This window comes from Dipteris shenzhenensis, chromosome 33 (assembly GCF_047967505.1).
Source record: "Dipteris shenzhenensis isolate YYH24624 ecotype China chromosome 33, Dip_SZ_1.0, whole genome shotgun sequence".
NCBI classification, from domain to species: Eukaryota; Viridiplantae; Streptophyta; class Polypodiopsida; order Gleicheniales; family Dipteridaceae; genus Dipteris; species Dipteris shenzhenensis.
In genome coordinates this window covers 17,757,299-17,781,789 of record NC_141628.1, presented here as the reverse complement: position 1 = coordinate 17,781,789, position 24,491 = coordinate 17,757,299, and the positions used below count along the sequence as shown (strand labels likewise).

The 24,491-nt window shown below is 39.2% G+C and overlaps 1 protein-coding gene and 1 pseudogene across 5 annotated transcripts in view; both read left to right on the top strand.

Moving 5' to 3' along the window:
• LOC147879774 (sodium/hydrogen exchanger 8-like) overlaps window positions 1-8,036 on the top strand; it is a 147,893-nt gene extending 139,857 nt beyond the window's left edge. For 3 of the 5 annotated variants that reach the window (XR_015540686.1, XR_015540684.1, XR_015540687.1), the window contains 6 exons: window positions 4,759-5,066; window positions 5,266-5,809; window positions 6,080-7,129; window positions 7,245-7,356; window positions 7,460-7,531; window positions 7,625-8,036. Coding sequence is in view for 1 of the 5 variants with exons in the window: in XM_087372112.1 (XP_087228238.1) it covers window positions 4,759-5,066; window positions 5,266-5,586 (629 nt within the window). In the remaining 4 variants the exon portion in view is untranslated. Of the gene's footprint in view, window positions 1-4,758; window positions 5,067-5,265; window positions 5,901-6,079; window positions 7,130-7,244; window positions 7,357-7,459; window positions 7,532-7,624 lie in introns of those variants that run through there. The other 2 variants (XR_015540685.1, XM_087372112.1) reach the window with 2 other exon arrangements.
• An 11,285-nt stretch (window positions 8,037-19,321) lies between these two features.
• On the top strand, window positions 19,322-20,632 carry LOC147879773 (uncharacterized; annotated as a pseudogene).
• Window positions 20,633-24,491: the final 3,859 nt, after the last annotated feature.

The window sequence follows — 24,491 nt, the reverse complement described above, 5'->3', positions numbered from 1 at the left end:
TGTTAGAGCACTATCTCCCCTCCCTCTCTCCACATCACTTGTTGCTTAGTACCTTCTAGAGGTGCTGCATTGATTCTCTAGAGGCCTAATCTACCCAAGCGCTCCAGCCCTACAATGCCCTCCTTAGTAAAGGGATTGGTAGTCGTTGAGCTCAAGACCTCGAGCGTGCCATCCAAACACACAAGCCAAACAAGCTCCTACCCCATCCGGGGCACCCTCATTGTTGCATTAGAATGTCAGGCTGCTCCACAATGGATACGCATATGCCCCATAGAGAGGAGCAAGGGGCGACAACAATAGATTTCACACGTCTCACATGCACTAGGATGTGGGACCTCAATTGGCTTGCACGAAGTGTAAAATACTTATGGGTTTGCTCTCAACACATGGGAGTTTTTTTTTAAATTGTCTCATAGGCCTCTTTGCCCTTTCATAGACATAATAAACCTCCCTCATGCCAGATTCAGATCAGGAGCACATCATCAAGTGATACTTTCATCGCAGTTTGCTACGTTCCCCAAAGACCTCACATTTTGGTAGGGGTATCTCCTCACTCTAACTTATACCGGGATATCATGGACTTTTCCAGTCGTTGGGGGAAGTCCTTCTCGGAGATTTCAAAGCCAGGATTGCTAACGGCCAGGTAGCGATCATTGATTTTCAGCATGATTCGATTATGTTGCATGACATTGATTTACACGAGGCAAGTATCTCCCGAGTGTCCGCAGATCGTCGATCCCCAGTCACCTCATATGGGCATGCCTTCGTTGATATGGGTAGGATACTTGTTCTGATCATATACAGTGGTCTTGAGAGGGCCATCTTTTGGTGTGCTCACTTGTTTCCCACATGGAGTAGCGACTAGTGTAGTTGACTATCTCATAGGATCCCCTGTCTTACCTCTTACATTACATATTTCTCTATTCCCCACCACCTCTGGGAGTTGATTATACATACCTCGTCTCAGCTTATCCATCCCAATACAACCACCGAGCACATCACACCCCACTTAATCAATTTCCAAAACATTCATTTTGACCACACATTGGCCCTTGCCTATGCCACACGTGTCTCAACTATGCTTGAGGACGTTAATGATATCCCTCTTCTAGAGGATATAGCCGCACTTATCACACATTCCTTGCATGATGGTGCCATCAAGTTCTTGTCTGACATTTACTAGATCCACCTATCGACCACGTGTTGTGGATTGGTCCCATGCAATAGCTTGTACGATGACAAGTGTAAGACCTTGGGCCATCAGCTTAGAATCGAGACCAAGCATCACCTTCTGACTGAGACAGAGATTAAACAAGAGTATCAATATCTAGTCCATCGGAGGAAGAGGGACTTTATGTTTTAGAATGAGGGATAATTTCTAAGCATTATGTGTACTACTAGTTCCAAGGATTTCTAGCGGACGTTCATATCCCCTCTCATTGACACAATTATTGGTGCGATTACGCACACACACTGTATGTCATCCCTCAGCAGTCTACACCAGACCTCTCGCATCTACCACGTCCTACTTTGTTCTCTTTTCACCACCAGTGATATACGAAATGCAACCCTCAAGTTACACAAATGACCGAGCCAAAGATCATGAGGTACTTTGTACTGAGTACATTGCACACGCGATTAGTACTGGCAAAGCTTCCCTTGCATCTGGACCGTTAACACCATTATCCCAATTCATAAGGTGGACCCTTAACACCATTATCCCAATTCACAAGGCAGAGTCTAGAAAACTACATGCCATTAACATGTCAAAGTTTTAAGCATCATCACTTGACACTCATGTTACTCCAAAGGTAGAGTGTGAGGGATTCAAAGTGATTGGGATAGGGAGGCTTTCGGGCAAGTCATGCTACACTGGACCACATTTTATACTGAAAGCTGTCATTTTGGAGGCCCTAGCATGGAAGCAAACAGTTTGATGTTGCTTTGTGGATTTCTGCAAAGCCCTTGACATTGTACCACGAGCTTGACTATTCAAACGACTACTTTATCTAGGGTATAGTTAGGACATCATCTAGGCAGTTTAGACACTATATGACCGGGTGTTGGGTAGAGTCAAGACTTTGACTGGCTGGACATAGGAGATCTTGAGCACTATTGGGGCAAACAAGGCTTTTCGTTATCACCAATCTTATTTGGCATATTCATTAACGAGCTCGAGTCCTTCATCACGACTCTGAAAGGTGCACGTTGACCCTTAGCAGTTGACGTGGTCCTACTCTCCTCCTCAGTCGAGGGTCTCCAGCAGCATTTGGATGCACTTCAGTCCTTTTCAGAGACACATGATTTGAAGTTCAACTTGGGTAAAACTAAGGTCATCAATATCCGTTAGGACATTTCTTTGGAGCTATTAGGGTCCTGGGTCATGTATGGAGCTGTCCCCATAAAGTATTTGCAGTGGAACCATGGGGAATGGGAGTGGATTGATGCAGGGAACCAAGAGAAGTGCCTCCCCTTCTTTTGGTACACGGTCAGTAATGTTAGGAGACTTCAGCTCATCCTCAAGGGCTAGAAGTCCACTAGAGTTCCTTATTGTGGAGGTCTAGATTCGGGGCAACTGTGCTCCCAGATCTGCCCTTCACACACGTTGGCTAGTATTTGGACAGATACTGTACACACTTCAGTGGCCATTTGGGTGAGCATGGAGGGACTTCCAGGGCAGCTTATGCTAGAAGGACAGGGTTGAGGTGGCATTTTCAGCCTCAACCTTGGTGCTTTCTTGCTCTCTCTGATCCACATGTTTTTTGCTCACTTAAGAAATTTTATTTCTTATCCAGTAGGAAACTTGCTGTAGCAGAGGGACGACCGCAAAAAATCAGTCAAAAATGCCTTGAAATCTGCCTATCCAGCTTCAAATCAGAGGCAGCCTGAGAAGGATGACAAGTACACACAAAACTACAGCAATTCTACAGCAGGTACAGCAGTGAAAAGTACTTCAAAACACCTGCACATGTACTGCTTCGTGAGCACAAGGATTAGCTCTGAATAGGCCTGAATTCCTCCTGCAGAAACCATGAAGACAGTCCCAAAACAGTTGCCTAACAGGCGGCACTAAATATGCTCTCCCAAAATCAGTTCCGAAATGGAGCTGCTGTCAATCGCTTAGCAGGTGCCTGTTTGCTGCAGCAAACCCACTAGAAACAGCTCTGGCGGGGTCGGGGCTGCACTAAAGTGTGCAAAAACAGATAATAGCAGGATAGCGAAAATCCCTCCAAAAGTCAGTCAACCAGCTGTGTAGAGGCTCCAAATGAACGTGGCCATGCCAGAACACATCGAAACTAAGCTGCAGCATCTCTAAATCAGAGATTTCTCCTCCAAAAAGTGGTCTTCCGGGTACAAAACAGCAGTAGCATTGCACTAGAAGTGGCGCCCAGATCCAGAACACCTATAGAAGATGGCAGCTGATGAAAAAGGAGCTGGACAGCGAAGGTTTCCATCTTTATCGCAGTTCTTTATGACAGAATGGAGCAGACGTGAGCTCCCAAGCTTGGAATGGATCGGGGAGGGGTTGTAGAGCAAGGGCAGCTTGCTTTGATACCAAACGTGAGTTTAGAGATTGCGAGAATATCAACATGATAAAACCCTAAAACCCTCGGTGAGCCTAGGGTGAGTTAAAACTGGGTATTCGTTGATCTCTACACATGAAAGTAGACTCTTGAAACTCAAAGTTGCAAGAGAGTAGGAAAGGAAACTGAAAAATGCAAGAGAACCTAGGTGAGGACACAGGTCTGGAGAAAATGAGGCACAAGAACATAGCGGTTCAACAAATTGAGCTACATTCACCATTTAATGGTGTAATAATGTTGATCAACGTCCACATGGTGGCAAAGGAGATCAAGAGCTCCAAAAGGATCAAAGAGGGTTGTCCATTATCACCAACTCTGGTTGGTCTCTACATCTATCAGCTTGAGACCTTCATCGCGACACTAGGATGGGTAGGCACATCTCTCGCTAACTCGTTGGTTCAGATTCTCCGCTATGCAGACCCTGTGGAGGACAACAAAAGCATAATGGTTGCAACTGAGGAAAGTAGGGAAGATGCTTGCAAAGTGAATTGACTAGATGATAATGATAGTCATTTTATAAAAGCCCTGCATATAATGAAAGAGCCTCAGTTGTAATAAAGTTTTAGGGTATTGTTAGGAGTGGTAACATCTAATCTAAACTATCTAAATTCCTATGTGCATCATCCCAGCTTTTTGCAGGGTCCTAAAGAGGCAATACCCACATATTGGCCACATGTTTCTGGAGTAAAATTGTCTAATCTTCTGTCGTAGTGTTCTGCAGTCTGGGTTTGATTAACGTGTTGGTGCAGTATCTTCTTAGTTTGAATGCTGGAATAATAAATTGAGCAACTGGATCTTTTTTTCTTCACTTGAGTGGCCATAGTGTCTATTGGAGAATCTCTGCCAAACTCAAACTTACATTCTCTCTCTTTTCTTTTTTCAGTTTGCCTTGTGATGAGCTAGGAAATTCTGTATAGGTATGGGGGGTTTATTAATTCTTCAGAGTGCTAGTTTTTATAACTCAAGTTGAGCTTTAAAGAGGAAGCAGTGAATAAAATAACTCATTGTACTGTTGTAAGGTAATGTGGCATGCCATTCAATTGTCTGTAGAGTGATTCTTCATGTATTCACTTTGAAGAATTAGATTATATCTGTTGAGAGAGATAGTGTCTTACTTAACGGGATATTTTATTAAATGCTTCTGGAGTATCTGACAGGTTTTATTCACTGACAGATAGAACAGGGAGTCTATTTCATTTGGGTTCTTCTTACCATGCTGAAACTCGTTCTCGAATACTTGTCATGGATATCACATCACTCCATTCTGCACTGCGAAGAGCTTCAACTTCAGTTCTGTTGTCAACTATGCCCCTTGCTTCTCGCTCTAGTTATGAGCATGAAGGACTGATGCGTTGGCCAGATATCCGACATCCTTCTGAGCTGCAAATAGGAAATTCAGTTCAAAGGGTTTCTGCAGGATCATCGACTATGTCAACCAGAATGTCAGCAAAAGCATTGCATGTTGGATTTTTTGGACGAAAGGTGATCCCTCTTTACTATAATCTCTTCTCTCATGTTTCCTCTCTTACTCAATTATTCTTTCAGTCCATATATCTATGTGCTGCTTTTCAAAAAGCGGTTGTAGTGTGAACTCTGTAACCCTTTTGTGAACAGATCTTAATAATGAACAGTCAAATAAATTAATTTTCTCAAATTCTAATTCTCTCTTGTAATATTGCAGGTTAGGGGACTTGGCAGAAGCTGGAGGATAAGTAGTGCTGGTAGAATGTCATTGCTTTCAAGTATACACAATCAATCATATCCCTTACCAACTTACGGAAAGAGGCATATGTCAGCTAGTGTATTACCACATCCTCAGACGGATAGAACAGTTAATATCCAGCATGAGGGTAGCAGCATACAAATTCCTTCTTCTAGACGAAGAAAAGATTCTGCTGACTCCAGTGATGCTTCTGATGGAGAGGAGGAACATATTGTTCGCATTGATTCTCCAAGCAGTCTTTTTCAACACCCTCCGGTCACTGAATCTAAAAATGACTAGCTTTTTGCATTGGAGGGCCACTTTGTCCGCGCTCGAGCTCTGTGGATCATTGTTGGAGGCTTCGTCTTTGTACCATCTCCCCTTCTTATGCCAGAGGAAAAGGACATGCAAGCCTTCTTGGAAAGCTCTGCACCAATGCTGTATATCATGATTTTATCTACAGTATGCTCGATCATATCTTTCTGTCAGCCTGTGCACTCTATCATCGCAGTAGTGCATCTTTGTAAGTCACACTTGTCGGATGTATGATGTCTGATTTTTTTTTCCAGAATTGTACTTTGATCATATGATCAATTCAAATGAAATCAAGAGACCTAGGCAGTCATTTGTTACCATGGTGTGTATTCATTTATTTATTGGATTGCAGTGGCTTTTTGTCCAATCTGAGTTTGCCTTTAGAACATCGTTATGTTTAAAGCAATTTAGTGTTTTTTAATTTTACAAAAATGAAAACTTGCAATTTTAAAAGTTTTACAACTTACCTGTTTACTAGGGACCAGTCGCTTCAGGAGGTTCTCAGCTCAAAGCCTATAATAACCCATGAGCAGCTGCAAGGAGCCAGTTTGGGGGACAATACAACCAACTCATATCTTGATTAGTATTACAGTTGAAAATCCAGAGTGAGGTCATATTTTAAAGGTTTACAACTGATCTGTCTACTAGGCAGCTGTGTGGACCAGCTGCTTCAGGGAGGTTCTCAGCTCACTGCTGTAATAACCCATGAGCAGCTGCAAGGAGCCAGTTTGGGGACTATACAGCCAACTCATATCTTGATTAGTATTACAGTAGAAAATTCACAGAGGTGAGGTCATATGAAAATGTGCTGACACTCGGATGTCTTGTGAGATCCCTCCCGATTTTATTTGCAAACAGTACACAAGGTGTAGATAATGTAGAGCTTGCTATTAGGTCGAGTTTTGTGACAACCCATACCAGACTGCAGTGGACAATCTAGATATCCCACGTAGTCCTAGACGTCATCCTTGGGGGCATGAGAAGCTCTACATGGGGACATTGGGGAAGCTCGAATGTATCACCTAGGCATCCTGGATGAGGTAGGTGGGGAGCCACCCATTGCAAACTTAAAGATTTGCTCTAGTACGGAAAGCTAGGCGACCAACTCCAGGGATATCACTTGTATAACCGAGCAAGAACCTTGAGGGTGTCCCCGCATCTTTGGACCACCCCTCACATATGCAGAGGCAATGTAGTATGGTCTTCTGTGTGCTGTTAGCACAATGATGGCAGGTGCCATCTCATCTCAATTTGCTCTATTCAGGGGCCAATAGGTAGCATTCCATGGATGGCTGTAATCTCACAGTGCTCTCTACAAAGTAGAAGTGACATTGAAGTGCTTTAAATTGCAAGATTTGCTTGAAGATTGTTTTACATTCATGCAAATAGGCAGGCACAGACATGCTTGCAAGGCTACCAAACACCTCTTGGCCCTCCACATTGAGTTGGTGAACAAAAGGTTCCACACCATTGGCAAGCATTGATGCATGGCCGCGAGGAGGGGAAGGAAATTCCCTAGGGAAATGTGGTAGGTGACTGACCTCTACATGAAATTTCGAAATGCATGTCTCTTTTTCAACTGTTGGTAATCATAAATGCATAAATAAAAATGATTGGTGATAGGCTAAGGACTCGTTGTGTAGCAAGCCCAAAAAGTTCAACCAGCAATGGCACTCGGCAAGGATTGGGCTACAAAAGAGTGGTTCTTCTCACGTTGGGGCGGTGGCCAGGGTCGCTTCAATGTGTAGTTTGTGGGTATATTTATTTTCTCCAACCTTTTTGTTAGTTATTGCATTTGTTTTGATTTTCTCTTTGCTTAATATTCTAGTCTCTGACGGATGACTTTTGTATGTTGTAGCATCTAATGTCTATTTGACAAACGGATTAGAGATAATGCAACTACCTTGACCGTTCCACAATTACAAATGAGGTAAGTCTCCCACTCATGCTTCCTAAACTAGGAACTTTTGACTTATGAAACATTCTTATACTCACGAATTTTTTTAATTCATGTGACGTGCAGCCTATCCCGTTTGCTACTGATGTGGAGAGCCAAAATCAGATAGGAGTCGAGAGCAAGGATGATGAGTAGTAATGCATTTCTACAGTTTGTAGTTTTACATTTTTTGCAAGATTATAATTTTTTCTAATATCTTGCCTTACCTATTCATGCGGAGCCCTACACTTTCATATATCTGTATTACTTGGAAGCAATGTAGTCATTAAGTTTGCTTTTAGAGGTCCAAAAAGCCCTACTTTGTCCCATGATTGTTTTGGGGGACAATGTGTCGGAAGACATTTATAAGCGTTGAATGTCAACTCTAATGCTTTGATGTGTATACCGACGTATATACTTGCGCTTTATTTTTGTCATGAATTGTTGATAACCCACAAGTATATCGATAGCTTGTATCAACGGCTTTATTGATGGTAATACAAACACTACCACACTTCACAAATATGCATTGGAAACGAGTCAATATCTTGTAGTGATTGATTAAAACATTGCTGGGATTGCCCAAGCATTAATGCATGGCTATAAGGAGGGAAAGGACCTAAGGAAACGTGGTTTAAAGACCTCTAGAGTTTAGAACCGCATGAGATCAATACCCATGAGTGGGTCCATCATGACTATTGTTTGTGCCACGTAAAGGACACGCATGTATTCTTACATGTTCAAGTTAAATGTAATGGGATTGCTTGGAAAAGTAGGATCAAAATTTGACCATCAATTTTGGAAAAGTAGAGTCAAAATATAACTACCTACGAGGCAATGCATTGCGTGATGCAAATAGGGCTACTCTCTTGTGTATTGTAGTCTAGCTTGTGGTATCATAGCTCTCATCATGAAGTCTAAAACTAGTATAGGTTCCTCTTTTTCTACGAGTATAGGTTCCTCTTTTTCTCTTGATATACTTAAGATATATATATATATATATATATTTCTAAAAAGAAAAGCTCATCTCAATGCAAGTTTGAATCAATGCAAGCTTTAATTAACAAGATTGCATGTATGCTAGGCTCCTTTCATCTCTTAAAATGGGGGCTAATGAGATTTTCTTTTTTTCATCCTCATGTGATGGCTAATGTTTATTATATTTCAATGATTATCTATGAAAATGAAATTCTCTCTTAATATTATGATGTAAGAATAAAAGTACATACTTTTTAAAAGAAACTTAAAACAAAAAGAATTGACAAATGTTGGCACCAAGGCATGTCTTAGTCCCTTAGCTTTTTTTTTGTGTGCTTTGGCTAATATCATTCGATTATTAAATGTGTCCTTTTTCTTTTCATATTGTCTTTAATATACTTCTTTTTGGAAAATAGTCGATAATTTCTTGCCTACAATTCACAAATGAACATTGAAAAAAACAAGCTTCGTTAGATGATTTGAGCAAAAAGTTTGAAACAAATTATAATTTGTGTTTTAGCCAAATATATCCTTTCTAATCACATTCATAAAAGAGAAAATTGCACAAAGAAAATAAGCAATCTTGAATGTAACATTCAAGCAATGCCAATGCATGACTAATATAGTATATATTTCAAGAGCACAGAGAAAAAAGATGCATGTCCTAATGATCAGAGAAAAAAGATAATAGTGTATATTATAGTATATATTTCAATAGGATGGAGAAAAAAGATACATGTCCTAATGATTATATTGAAATGCTTATTTGTTATTCTTATCTAATATATATGTGCTTATGTAATAAAGACATACCCAAGGTGCAAATTTGAGGACACATGAATACTTATACGCACACCATTATTTGCTACAAAGAGATGTTAATAGTCAATGTGTAGATTGCAACTAATACTTTAGCTTGTGCAAAGACCATCTCCTTGACCATACGCTCCATGAACACTCCATGTATACAAAATATGGAAACAAATTTTGGCACAAGTTTGAATTCAATTCAAAGTCAAAGTGCCATTACTAGTCCATAAAAGCAATCATGAAAGTTAATTTCTATATTTTTTAGTTATATGAATTTGGCCCATTGGTTAGTGTGTGTTTATGAAAAAACAAAACCATAGTTATTTTATCCTATGGAGCTTGGCTTAGGCTCAATTTTCCTTTCTATCGGTCTCTCGCTCTGTTGAGATTGAAGTCCAATCTCTTGGCTCTAGTTATTGAAGTGTCTGGTTAAGGCTTCTTTCAATGGTCTTTTTTAAATCTTTCGTTGTTATGAATTATGTTAATTGACGACTTCATCAACCTTGCATCGAATGAGAGTCCTTGTCCATCTCTATATTTGACACCTCTGTGTCTCAGGGCTTGTCCCCATTGTGCAAGCTCCCAAGGAGCTCTTCCCTACCAATATTCTCTCATTGTGACATCTCATTATACATGCTCCGTCACTCAATATTTAGAATCTACTTTTGCTCATCTTCCCATTTGCGATTGTGCTCACCACCACGGATATCACTGGTGTCACCCCATGAAAGGACTCTAAGGGCTTAACCAAACATGAAGAGAAAGAGACCAAGAAGCTCATTGCTCGTTGCCTTGTCTATCAATGCCACCATTGAGGAGATTAGATGATGCTTTGAATTCCATGGAAAATCATGTCTGGTTTGTGGAACCAATGGGTTAGCTCACCTCATCATCGTGGACGGTTTGATAAAGCCCATTTGCGCGAACTCGTTTACCTCGGTATCATCTTTGTCTATGCTATAGAGGTTGAAAGAAGCTATCTTATTAGGGGTCAATCATTACTAAGAAACTCACGCCGATGGAGATTATAATCAATTCCCTCTGGCATGTGGAGCAATGTTTGTAGAAAAATGGATGCAAACTTTCAGGTCTATCAAATGAACTTTATTTGTGCAATTTCAAACTTGTCATATTTTAGTTATATGCTGGCCTTAAAACTTATTTAGGTAAAACCTACTAGGTGGAAATTTGTAGGTTTCTTTATCTCAAAAGGTAAAACTTTTATGTGAACAGTGGATTCCACTTGACTCGTTTCTATTAGAGCTGGTCCCCTTGCTCACATGCAGTTTTACACATTACATATCTTGAAACCCGAGCATGTACTAGATAGTGAGTAGAGTTCACAATATTCAAAGAAATTGGCATCATATTAGAAGGCAAATTGCACCTTATTTATCTTACACTTCACATGCCTTCATTGTAAAACTTCATTGGCTATTTTTCTTACATTCTGTGCATATATTTCATTCTTCTAGGCTATTCTCGGCATCTTTTGCCACATCAAGTCTTATAACATATTGGATTACATTTCAGTTTCTATCTTCACATAGGAGAGTAGATTGCATATGACGTAGGTAGCATTTTCACAGGTACTTTGAGTACTTTTTTGCATCATGTGTACTTCAATCTGGAGGCATCTGCTAAGCTAGATGAATTTTGGTTTCCTAGAACAGAAATTGCTCTTCAAGTTTATATTGGGGATGTGTTTAATTATCCTCATGGAGATCTTGTGCTACTCCAAACCATAGCTTTTGGATAGCATGTGCCTCCCTTTACTTTCTTGCCCCCTATCATTAGGAGTCACTTGAAGACATGCTTTCTACTTAAGCAAATGTCATTGACTTTCTCTTAGCTCCCCAAGTTGGTTTGGAATTTGAGTATTGGCCCACTTGAAGACGTTTTTCCAAATTAAGTAGTCAATCCTTGAATACCTCTTGGTTGTTAAATGGGTTTGGAATTTGAGTCTCTGTGCTGCTTATTGGCATGAAAGTTGTAAGTTGTGCACTCTTTGGAATTTGTAGCCTCTTTTTGCAAATGCCTACTCATGACATTTGTGTACATTTAATACTCCTTGTTGTACATTTTCTCTTGCATAAACATAGCAAATACGATCTCGCATTTTGCTCTTGGATAAACATATCAAATATGATCTTAGGGCTTGTTCTTGCATAAGCATATCAGATATGATCCAAAAAATTAGGGGATTCTCTCTTGTAACTATAATACTTACATTTTGTTCACAGCCCTTATCAAGGCCATTTAAGCAATAAATGCAATCTTGTACCGGCAATGTTGCAATCAATGGCTTCAAGTTAATTTGCAAGATCTTTCAACATCAAGAGATAGTCTAAATATAATTATAAATAGAAAATTTATCCATATTCATATTTTTCTCAATAAATAATCCCATCTTTAACATTGAACTTAATCATGTATAAGGCTTGAGCAGCCTTCTTCCCATTCAACTTGACTATCAGCATTAATGTATGGACATGTAGGTGTTAATGATTAATGGATGGACATGTAGTTGTATCATTAACAATGTCCTAAATCTTCTTCAAGCAAAGTGAATTCTGCATTTGCAGCTTTTATGTGCCATAGTTGTTATCATCAAGATTATGGTTATGGTCCAAAAGATGATATCATTGTGCTTTATCATAATTGCTTTGAATACTCAAAATCATTTGTAAATGGATTTTTTGGAATGACTGAGTTGGTCACAGTAGTTTGAAGTACAAGATATGCCCTCCCATTTGTGAATTGATTTTCTCAAACGACCAAGTTGATCAATGCAATTTGAAGTGCAAGATATGCCCGCCCATTTTATTCAAATATATTTTGATTTGGAGTGATGGCCCAAGATAACACTTCTCTAAAAGTAATTCTATTGAATGACAAATGAAATCTTGAATAAATGCTTCTCAAGCTTGTAAAAAAGTGTAAATTTTCCTTTCCTCAATGATAACTAAAAAATATAATGGCATTTTCCTTTGGAATCAAAAATGAGTCTATAGGACGGCCTCTGGTCAAGACAAATAGCCTCTCACCGAGGATTACCAAAAAGCGAGCGGAAATAACCGAGCAAAGTAATTGAACCGAGCGATGAAAAACGAGCAAACCATCGATTATATGAGACATTATCAATTCATAAATTTAATTGAAGCTCAATCAATATAACCAAAGTCTAACTTTCCTCCTCCTTTGCTCAAACATATAAAATCTTTATTGAAAGTTGTTGGCGCCTCTCTTGCCTCCTATTGCCTATTGTAGCTACCTTTCTTTATTACCTCTTGCCTCTAGGAGTGGAATCTTTATTTCTTTACACCTATTCCTCATTTAGAACAAATGGTAGCGGCACCAAAAGACCTCAATTCTTTATGTTTTTCTCACAACCTCTTCTCTTTTTACCCCACTTCGCATGACTCTGAAAATACATTTTTCCTTTGCCTTTTGCATCATAAATAAAATTAAAAACTAGAGGGAATTATTTTGTATTATTTTAAGGATATCCAATTTTTTAAAAATTTACTTAGAATCCATAGTCATGTACACCTTATCCTCTACACCACTTCAAGGTCAAATTTCAACATGGAACTTGATGGGTGGTAGAGATAGGATATTAATATGTTGTGCAAAGATGGTCCTAGAAGGCTCGGAATCTCTGCTTACAGAGGCCATAACTCTTGCTACAGACCTCCGATCGAGATGATTTAAAAACCAAAATTGTAGTAATCAAGCTCATCTACACCACTAGAAGTTCAACAACTGATTTGCTGTGCAAAATTGCTTTTGCCCAAAACTTGTCAAACCTGTCCTTTTTTTGCATCATGCTCCTTGGACACTCAACAATGGTGTGGTTCTTCCTTTCTTCTACTCCATTTTGTTGTATTGTTTTAGGCAAGAAATGTCTCTACATGTTCACAATTGCTTTCAAAACCTAGTAAATTCTTTGGAGACATATTCTCCCTGATTGTTAGATCTAATGCATTTGGTTTGACAACTAGACTGAGTTTTTGTCATAGCCTTGAACACTTTAAAATGTGTAGGTCGTTTAGACCTATTCTTCATTGTGGGCAACAAATATCTTTCTTTTGTAGTCATCAATAAACCCTCAATAAATGTGACAAAATGTTTGCTACCACGAAGTGATGGACTATTGGTCATGTATCTTGTAATATCAGCATGTGCCAACTCTAACGGTCTCTTGGCTCTTGTGGCTTGAACCTTGGGAAAAGGTTCCCTATGACGATACATCCTTCCCAGAAGTCACCTTCTTTTACAATGGGAGTCCTTTCACCATGTCCTTGTGTTCAAGCAATTGCATGGATCTAAATTTTAGATGTCCATACCTTTGGTGCCATAATTGAGAGTGTATATGTGCAACCATGCATACTCTCTGACTAGGGACTATGATCACCAACTTATAAAAAATGCCATCTCTCAATCTATGTCCAATAATCTCTCTTTGAGTGAACAATAGCACCTTCTTGTCATCAAAAATCTTTTGATCAGTACATTGTATCATTGAAAATAGGTTAATGGCAGGTCTTGGAATACATAGAACATAACAAATGAGCTTTACCTTCCCGATTGGAAGCTGAACTAGTATGTCATCAATTCCTTTGACTAGAATTGGATAATTTTCTCTTAGTTGAACATTTGGGGAGCCCTTGAATGGATCAAGTGTCTTGAATCAACCAATCACATCTACAACATATGTGTTGTGATGCACTAGTATTCATTTTCCACACCTCTTACTCAATTTTATTTCATTCATCATTGTGTGGCCTGTTTGTGATGACAATCATCATCCTTGTCATTTCACAACACTTCTTACATGAGGCATGACCTTTTTGGCCCATCAAAATCATGTTCAACTTCTACTGCATGTGTCCTCCATGGTTCTTGCCATTCTTGCAAGGTCCTAGCCTATGGCATTCTCTCGTGATGTGACCCATTTTGCCACATCCATAGCATTTGATTTTTCTCTTTCAAGATGGCTTTCTGTCCTCCATGGTTCTTGACATTGTTGCCAGGTCTAGCCTATGACATTCTTTGGTGATGTGACCCATCTTGCCACAACCATAGTATTTGATTTTTCTTTTTGAATATGTCTTTTGTTTACCAAAGGACTAGCATCATTGTTGTCTTTGATTGTTCTTATTCTGTCTAGGCTTGGACTTAGACCTTTCAGCCTTATGTGCATTCCTATGAGGCTTCTTGCCTTTGAACTGCATATTGCACATCATTTCCATCAATGTGCCTTCAACATGGTCATCCCTCAATCCTTCTTTCCGATCCTCCTCTTAGATCAATAGGATTTTTAGTTCACTAGACTTCATAGCTATGCCCCTAGCAATCATTGCCGCCCTAAGGCTCTCATAGGATGGGAGTAAACTTTGGATTATTCACTCAACAAACCCCACAACATACATATCAAATCTATTCTCAGTATGTCTATCCTTGAGGATATTCATGTTGTTTAGATGATCCAACAATGCATGACCTTTTTCGATATGATGATTTGCCATTTCATCTTCAAATTAAGATGTGTGACCAATGCTTGTGGGTTGTTTTGTGTTGGAGCAGCCACTTTGCCATCAACAAGAGCCCATAGAGGTACTACCATTTTGGTTTAGAAAGCTCTAGATTTGGATTTCTGAGCAAAAAGTTATGATCCACCAAAGTTTAATGTCTTTTTATGACAAAGATGACTAGATTTTGGACCTTTAATGACCAGAATAATTTTGAAAATTAGAGGCCTTGGGACCTCAGAGACTTTGGAAATCACTCACCTTTCTATTTTGGTAGGGAGTGAAAGCCTATTTTTTGCTAGGAAGGTGTGGAGATTTGAAGACTTCACATGATCAACTTTTAATTTGAAAATCCAACTTGTGCAAAATGTTCTTCTCATTGCACTTGTGGAGACTTGAACTCATGACCACTTATGCATAGAAGATGAGCCTTACCCATTGAAGTTCAGCACTCTCATGTGGAGATAGAGGGGAAACCTTTAATATATAGAAGACTTAACTTTGACTTTGAAATGTGGAGACAAGACTGAAAAAAGGGGGGGGAGGGGTGTTGCTAAAATTGGAAATTTTAGGGATTTTAGGGAAAAAAATAATGTGCCTCCACACTGTTGCTTCTTCCTCCCTCCTTCATGTTTAGGTCTGCCATGAAACTTATTTCTTCCTCCTTTTCCATAGCTTCCAATCTCTCTCTTCTCCACTTGTACCTTCTCTTGGAACCTGTAGAGGATTCCACGTGTCAAAGGGTGTGCTGAGTGTGGGGGGTCTCAATTCCCTACCTCCTAGCCGCGCAAGGCCTCCTCTCCTCCCCAAAAGATCCTGGGAGGGGATGAGAGATGACGGTCACAATGGGTTATTATATCCAAGGCCCCCAAGTGGGCACCTTTGCATATGGGATTAGTCTCCCATCAAATTGCCACATGTCGGCAACGTGCCAGCTTCATGCTCCATTTTAGCCCAGCCGAGGGGTGAAGGCCACCACCTCCAACACCTTCTCTCCTTTTCAAGCCATCACCACACCTTCTATATTCAAGCTCCTTCATTACTAGTTAGCCACTTCTGCTTGATCATCCCTCTTCTCTTAGGTTGAGAGCCACCTCTCTTTTTCTTCCCTTCTCTCCAATCATTTCATCACCCAAGCTCCTTATTCCTCCATTTAGGCTCTACTCCTCACCTCTTTGGTTTGGCTTTAACTCCAAGCTCCTTCCTAAGCCACCATCACTATGGCATCTTCTTCTTTCAAACAAGCTCATAACTTCCTTTGGCACCTCTACTTACCTGATAACCACTATCAAGCTTCTCCACACATGATATAGTTTGTGCAACTACTTTGCCACATAGCATCTAGTTGAGTTTGTGGGCCTACTCCATTGTTCGATCAACCTCGAGATATCTCTTACTTGTGGGTAACTTCCACTAAAAGGTTGGCTCTTATTGTGTGCTATAAGTTTGAGAGTCGTGGGTGGCTTCCTTTCAAGCTTGGCTTCAAGATCTTCTTAGAAAATTCTATGAGGCTCAAGCTTCCACTCTGGCTCTACTATTGATCATGTGGCCTTCTCCTTCATAGCTACTAAGTTTCCACTTGAGCTCATGACTCTTGCATGATCATGGGCCGATCTTAGGCCACTCAACCACCTTAGGATATTTCAAGTTCTTTGAAGCTTGAGCAAACCTCCTAACAATTTTTAAGGCTATTATGTGAGCCTCCTTTCATGGTTGGATGGCCCTCCAAGCTCCCAAACCTCCTTTTTTATATGCAATTGTTTGTTTGTGGATCCATGGCTATAGTCTTCCATAGCTTCTCCTATCAGTTCAGCTACTTCTAGTTGTTTACATGTCTACTATCTCAAGCTCTTCAACCCACTATGTTCATGAGCATTGCTTCCATCTTCTTCGTGTTGTAGCCTATGTGCTTAAGCCTTCTCTAGGCTCCACATAGCTCTTTCCTTTTGTTTGATGCTCATCTTTGTGATCCTATTTTACTTCTTTTAATTGGTTTCTCTTTCCAAACGTTTGTGAGTCTCCTCTTGAGAACTTTGCAAGATCTCTTCTCTCTTTCTTTGCAAGCACTCCTTTAAAAAACTCAAACTCGCAGAAGACCTCCACCAGGAAGACACACTCCCTACATAAGAAAATGAAGATGTCTCCATCGCAAAGGGACACACCCTCCAAAAAAATTCAAAATTAGTAGAAACCTCACCTCAACAACATGCAAAAGCGACCCTCAGCAAACACTAAGCAACCTTTCTTAGCAATATTTGCATGCAATCTTGTAGAAAACTCTAACGCGCCTCTATAAAACACACCTAGAAAGACTTGCATAGCAACTCTAATGGAACCTCACTTATGAATTTTGAATCTGAGATAATAGGGAAAGGGGACCACATTCCTTAGAGACACAGTCCCCCCTCTACACAATGGCACTTAGATTTAGAAAATGTAACACACTTTGACACATCATGAGACACTCTCACACACAGTTAGATACTCTTCATAAACTCTCACCTACTAGGTGGGAACCTACTACTTTGATACCATGTGAAAGAGGACACATAGTCCAACAATGCACACAACAAAGAGGACACACAATCCAACAATGCACATAGCAAAGAGGATGACAGAGAACACACACAGTTAGCAATACGAAATGTACACTCTCTATCATAGCAAAAAGATGAACATGATGCAATATATACTGAACCCTATGTGGGTTTCCCTAAGTCCATAAGGACTATTCACATAGGGAATTAGGATTCCTTCTGGAGCCCTCTATCCTCCTATTCATCTATCCATATATACAACATATGAACTTATGTGACACCATATGTACATGGATGATGACTAGCATAGTGACCCATACTTCAACAAACCCAAGATCTCCTCATCATGCCTCAAGGGAACTCTCAGGCCAATAAGATTATCCTAAGATCTCAAAAATACGCTCAAGGTTTTAGTCCCTGTGAATAAGTCCAAGAAATGGGAAAGAAGATATCCCTATTGGACATTTCTAGAAATCTAACATCTCTCTCCTCTCACTCTTCTAATAAGCACCTGCTTGTGTACAATGAAGAGACCCCTATGATCCAAGCATCTAAAAAACCAAAGCATAGAAGGGCACCCTCCAAGAGACACCAATATATCATGTCATAAGCTTTCTCAAAATCCAATAGTAGGATGGCTAAACCCTAGCCACTCTACATAGGACCCTCTACATAGGCCACTTTAAAGCCTACAAAGAACAAAATGAAGTGTATGAGGTAAAAGAGTCCACATTGCTAGGGACTATAGTGTTTCACCAACCCTTGAAAAATGTTATAAAAAATGCTTCCAGCATGCAAAAAATCGATTTGCCTATCATGAATGAGATCTAGGAGAAAAAGCTACAAACATAAACTAATAGCTTTTGCCATAATCTTATAGAAGGTGCTCAAAAGTGTGGTTGGCAACCATATGTTTGCAACCCCCCTTCAAGATAATATGAATGATAGCCTTTGTAAGTGGATCAAACATAGTAGGAGATCCCAGAGAGCCTATAGGGTGGAAATAACATGGTCCTTGATCATCTCCCAAATAGAAATAAAGGAGGGTTTCAACCACCCATCTGAGCTTAGACATTTTCCCTTGTGATGAAGGGCAAAAATCATAGACCTAAATTCCAAATTGGTAAAAGGTACATCAAGTAAAACTCTCATATGTAGTTTTACCAATGTTGGAATAGCCTCAAAACTCTATGTTTGGCATCATCTCTAGTAGGCATGTTAGAACAAGGGAGGCATAACAATACATAAGACAACATCAAGATTCACATTAGGAAAAAAGGGAGCTCATTTTGGGGCCTTTTAGGATTTAGGAAAAGAGTCTCTAGGCCAATGAGCAAAGGGCCAATGTAACGTTCAAATTTCAACAAAATAAGGTGAAAATAAGAAAAAGAAATAGTATTTTATGTTATTAGAAGCGTGCCACATTAATGAGGAGCTTTGATTTTGATTTTTACTAGATCTTCTCTTTGTCTCACTGCAACTGTGAATTATGTTTGAGACAAAACATGCATTTTGAATTGTATTCCCTCCCAAAGAAGCTTTCCCGCTTCCAACTTTATATGAACCACCAATTTCCTCTTTTGCTCTATTCAACAAGCCTTTTTTGAAAGCTCTCTTTGAGGATCCTTCACCATATTATTGCCACTCTGTCGATTTTATAACGATAAGCTCTTCTCACCCTTTGTATGTTCATTCCAAGTTGATTTTACTCTTTCATTTACACCATTACGGAGCTTTGTTTTGGCAACAACAATAATAGTACATGTACTAACTTTTTAACTTGTTTGTCCCTTTGATTTCACAATTGGAGTCTTTGAAAGGTTTTGATGGTTGCGATAAACTATGGACGTATTTGTAAAAAATGATCTGTGGCAAATGCAGACAAAGATGGTGATGTGAAGAGTAATTGTTTATCTCGTTGACCTTCCTCTCCTATCTTATGCATAGAAGTTTCTAGTATTGTTACTATGGACGACGAGTGGAAAAGACTAGCCTTGCCAAAAGGAGCATGGGTACTAATGCAACCCAACAAGAGGAAGAAACCACAATCATCTAACGTCTTCCGAGCTTCTTGGAAGGGCAGAGTACAAGATTTTAGAATCAAAGAAGGGAGGAGATCTGTAAATGAAATCCTGATACAGCATGTCTATATGCATCAAGAACTTGTTTTGCAAGGTTATCCAACATATCTTCCACAACATAGACCCAATTGTAAGTTTTCATTTTGAGTGAGTTCGTATTTGAACCAAATTTTGGGTTGGTTCATTATATCTTGATATCGCCTCTTGGCTTGTTTTAGACATATATACTTCATCGTATGAGGAGTGGCAACCAATGGAGTGCATATTGGGATTCTTTGATGTTCTACACGGAGCCATCAGAGAGCTACAAAATCAAGGCAGACCTGCAGCATAGTTGGCTCAGTTGGGTATATATTTTTATGACCACTTTTACCAATTACTAGACAAGGATAATACTTATGGTGTATTGCAACAACAAGATATTCTAGCATGGAATACATTTGATTGGCCTGTTTCAGATGGCATGATAACATAAGCATATAGAGCTAAGCTGTTCACAGAAGTGTAGAAGTCTTTGAGACCAAACATTGCCATGAGAATAGTCAAAATAAAGATTAGCATGCCACTTACAGTATTTGTAGATCTTTTTCATGATTTTCCAATGGTTTGCAAGACCATGTTGACTTTTAAAGCAAAAGGAGATGATGGCATTCCAAACTTTTTAGATGCTAATTGGGACATAACTTCTAGCAATGTGTATTGTGAGGTTCTCCATAACTCACTCCAAGTGAAATATATGATTTCATCTCAAAACTGCATACTTTCTTTCTACTACAAACAAAGTAGGATGATTGGTTCAGAACTTGTGCCACTGGATCAAGATGAGAACTCTTTTGGTCCAAAAAATGGTTTAGTTAAAATTACAGTCACCAAGAATGGAAGTGTGCTGAGCATCAATCTCACTCAAGCAATGTTGCACCCTCTCTCAATTGCGTAATGACATTTTGACGGAGTCAGAGGGCACTGTCTTCAAAGGATTTGCATTTGTTCTCAACAACAAGAAGGTGAAGTAGATTTTTAAGATTGTTTTCAGTTTAATTATTTCAGTTACAATTTTGACATTGTATTTATGTGTAGATTCTACAAAGAAGAGAAAGTACAATAAAGTGCAAAGATCTTGCGAGTACAATTATTGAGATATATCAAAGCTCATGAGATCAAGTAATGTTTTACATGATTTGAAATCTAAACTAATAACAAAGTCTAGATCTAATTTAAACTTGTTGCTTTGCAGATGTCAAAGACTTTAATTATGCTCATGTGGTTGGGATGGAATGAGGTATAACAAGCTATTATTAAAAAGAAACCACATTTTTTTGCAGACAAATTTGAAACTTGTATACTCAATTACATCAAATTCTTAGGATAATAGCTGTTGTTTTGTCACAAAATTGTGTTACAAGAATATCTTTGTCACGAGAAGTTAAATGACATGGATTGTCTCTATTGCAGATGATAAATATCCATAAGCCTACATTAAACATGCCATGGCATATCCACTTCATTCAAGGAGTCTGCTGCTCAGTGGAAGGCTCTATGGGAGGGTTTGAGAAAGATTGCTGAGAAGGCTGATGCTCGGAATAAATGTGTTCCTGCTTCTCCTCCAATTGTTCCTCCTTGTGAGCACCCTCTTGTGTATTCTGCTCATCCACCTTCACCTGCTGCTGAATCTTTTTCTCATCAACTTTAATGGGCTCCTGCTTTACCGGCTCCTCATCCACCATCAGTGGCTCCTGCTTTGCGTGCTCTTTAACAGAAGAACTAGATCCAACACGAATGGGCTTCTTTTTTTGCTTCTCTTTAGGAGCCTTCTTTGCATACTTGAGCGGATTTTTAATTGTAAGAGTTCTATATCCATTAATATCAATGGATGTGTAGCTGTCCTCTTGAAGCTGTGAGGAGAGAGAAATGTATCAAAAATTCATTAACATCTTGTCATTATATATAAGATATGCAATAAAGATCTTTATATTTACCATCTTTGGTATTTGTGCTCCAAAAAAAGTGTCCATGTACTTGGCATGGAATAATATTCTCCACCCACATGAATTTGGATTGTCTTGTTGTGGTGCCTGCACAAGGATATCATCATTGAGAGATGGTTGTGAAGAAAGATGCATCAAGTTTGTGGAAAAGGAAATCATTCTCTCACCAGCATATCAATAATTTGAATGGTGTCTAATAAATTTTACATTGGGAGGACATAAATCCAATGCAGTGAAGAGTCTCTTTAGACACCTACAATGTATATTTCGAAAGTCATCAATGGTCCAACAAAGCATCAAGAGAGGTTGTAAGATTGCAACCCACTATAGGACATATGCAAAACATGCTCAACAAAGAGATTTAGAATTACATCATAGTACACCAAGATACCAAACCACTTTCTTATATAACTTTACATGTTAAGTAAACAAATTAGTCATATGTTATTGAAGATGCAAACACCAGAGAAGATGCTTTAAACAATGGAAAATATGCTAAAGAAAGCTTTTTTAAACAATATACTCCAAACAATACCAACATACTAAAATTGCTTCACAGGTAAAAAATGTTTGAAAAAGTGATTTCAAGTGTCATACACTAGTCATCAAGGATGAATTCACTTTTTGGAAATAGTTTCGAGTAATGAGTAGCCATGTCTATGAAATATGCTCAAAAAAGCGATTTTGTGTGAGATGACTTGCTAGGAAGCATGAAATCACTTTTTTGAGTGGAGCTTCAATACTAACCTGCAATGTCTTCAAATGATGCTCAAAAAAGCAATTTGGTATGTCACAACCTGTTGTGGAGGATGAAATTGCTTTTTTAAACACAAAACATGATTTTTTTTGTAAAGGTACCATATACTTAAACAATAATGTTGAACAACTCTATTTTCTATACGACGACTTCTTGAAAGACTTGAAATGGCTTCTTTGAGCATTTTTTTTCAAACTGTGATAACAAACAAAGAAACGAACAAGGAAACCAACTTAGAGGGTATTGATTGTCTATTGGGGGGATTTTTTCCTTGCACTGACTTGATGATCATTATCTACCTTAGGAAAAATAGAGACAGTCCAACCCTTATCTTGGGCTGATAGTAATGCACGAGTTGATGATAATAAAGGAAAATCATGGTAGCCATTTTGTCTTTGTTGTAAATGGCCACTAGAATCCAATATAGGGTGGGTTGAAAGTGGACCCTTACTAGACGCTTACACGTGCGAGCTAATAATGGCTAGGATAGCTGTTATCTCAATCAAAGCGCTCTCTTGGGGCCCACCGACTACAACGTTTTTGTAATTGGTAGAGGTCTTATTTTACAACTCCAAGATCCACATATTTGGCATAGTGCTACCTTTCAACAACACTTCATGAATAATCTCACGCCACGTTTTATGGAACAGCAAGCAACAAGTATGTATGTTCCCACACTCGTGCAATTAAGTGTTTTGACTGCTATTTATCGAATCCATAGCAAAGTCTCTCTTTTTCTATTGAGAAAAACCTTGTCAAAAATGTTCAAATTGTTCCAATAGTTTAAAAAAGAGATATTATATGAAACAATACCGTGCGACATTATGAAATCGCGTTTTCTAACGGATTGAGATTTCAAATCATCAAAAGATGCTTCACATTTTTTGTTATTTAGGAATGTCTATACAAGATGCTCCACAAAGCGAGCTTGTGTAAGATAGCTTGCTAGGAAGCATCAAATTGCATTTGTGAGCAAATCTTGACATAGAGCCTAGATAATCTTTAAATCATGCTCAAAAAAGCAATTTGGTGTGGATTGTCTTGCTAAGAAGCAACAAATCGCTTTTTTGAGTGGACTTTGAGTTTAGAGTCTCCAAAAGCAATTTCGCTCATAAAAGCAATTTCGCTTGTTACCCAACACCTCCCTACATTGGAGGAAGATATCAATTTTAAAAACTCGGTTTTTTAATTTTGGTTGAAACACGCTCGAAAAAGCTATCTAGCATGTTGCCCAAATCTCAAGATGTGAAATCGCCTTTTTCAACGAAATATTCATGATTGCCATTCGTAGATTCTCAAAAAGGCAATATGGCATGCTACCTCTACCTCCACACAACAAATCGCTTTTTGCAGCGTGAAATTTACGTTTGTTGTCAAGGCGATGCAAATCTCTATATAGCATGGGAAATCAAATTTTCCAAGAGATGCTCAAACATGCTGAAAAATGCGATATGGCCATTCTGCCCAAGCCCACATGTTTGAAATCGCTTTTTTCAACATAAACATGGCTCTCACGATTTTGCGCACACTTGAGTTATTCATAAGGAGATTAAAAATGGAAAAGCGAACCAACTTGGGAGGTAATTGTGAGTAGGAGAATGTCTTTGGTCCTTGCACAAGCTTGTTGACAACCAATCGTTGCCTCACATCCACTTGATGGATGACGAATCGTTGCCTCGCATCTCCCTGTGACTTTGAGCCAAAATGGACCCCACATATCTCTTTATTTGGAAGCTTGCTATTTTTGGTTGTACACCTTTATTTGGGAACTCGCTTTTAATGGGGTGGTGGGCCTAGTAGCCATTTGTAAAGATTCGCCTACTATCTTCAGTGTGCGCCTCGTTTGGGATTGTCATGATTCACTAGTTGGCCTCGCAGTCTCGCACTATGCACCAAATCTGAGAGACGACTGGTGGCGGCAGAAGTGTTGCTCTATAAGGCTCTTGTGAGACACGACGCTCTATAAGGCTCTTGCGAGTAGTCTCTTATCTAAGCAATGCTCTATAAGGCTCTAGAAGCAAAAGCGAGAAGTCTCTTGTGAGAAGCGACGAAAGAAGGCTCGTGTGAGAAGGTGAGATTTGCGGAGGAGAGACTTACAAGAAGCATAGCCTTCATGAGTCAACACTAATACCATGGATGAGGATGCAAGAGGTACTCCATTTTTTACATGCAACAATCAATTCCACTAGTGTTTCTATTGGCCAAGATTTGTGTGAGCAACGAATTTCAACAACGGTTGAAAAACGCAATTTGGGGCAATAGACACCTCTTC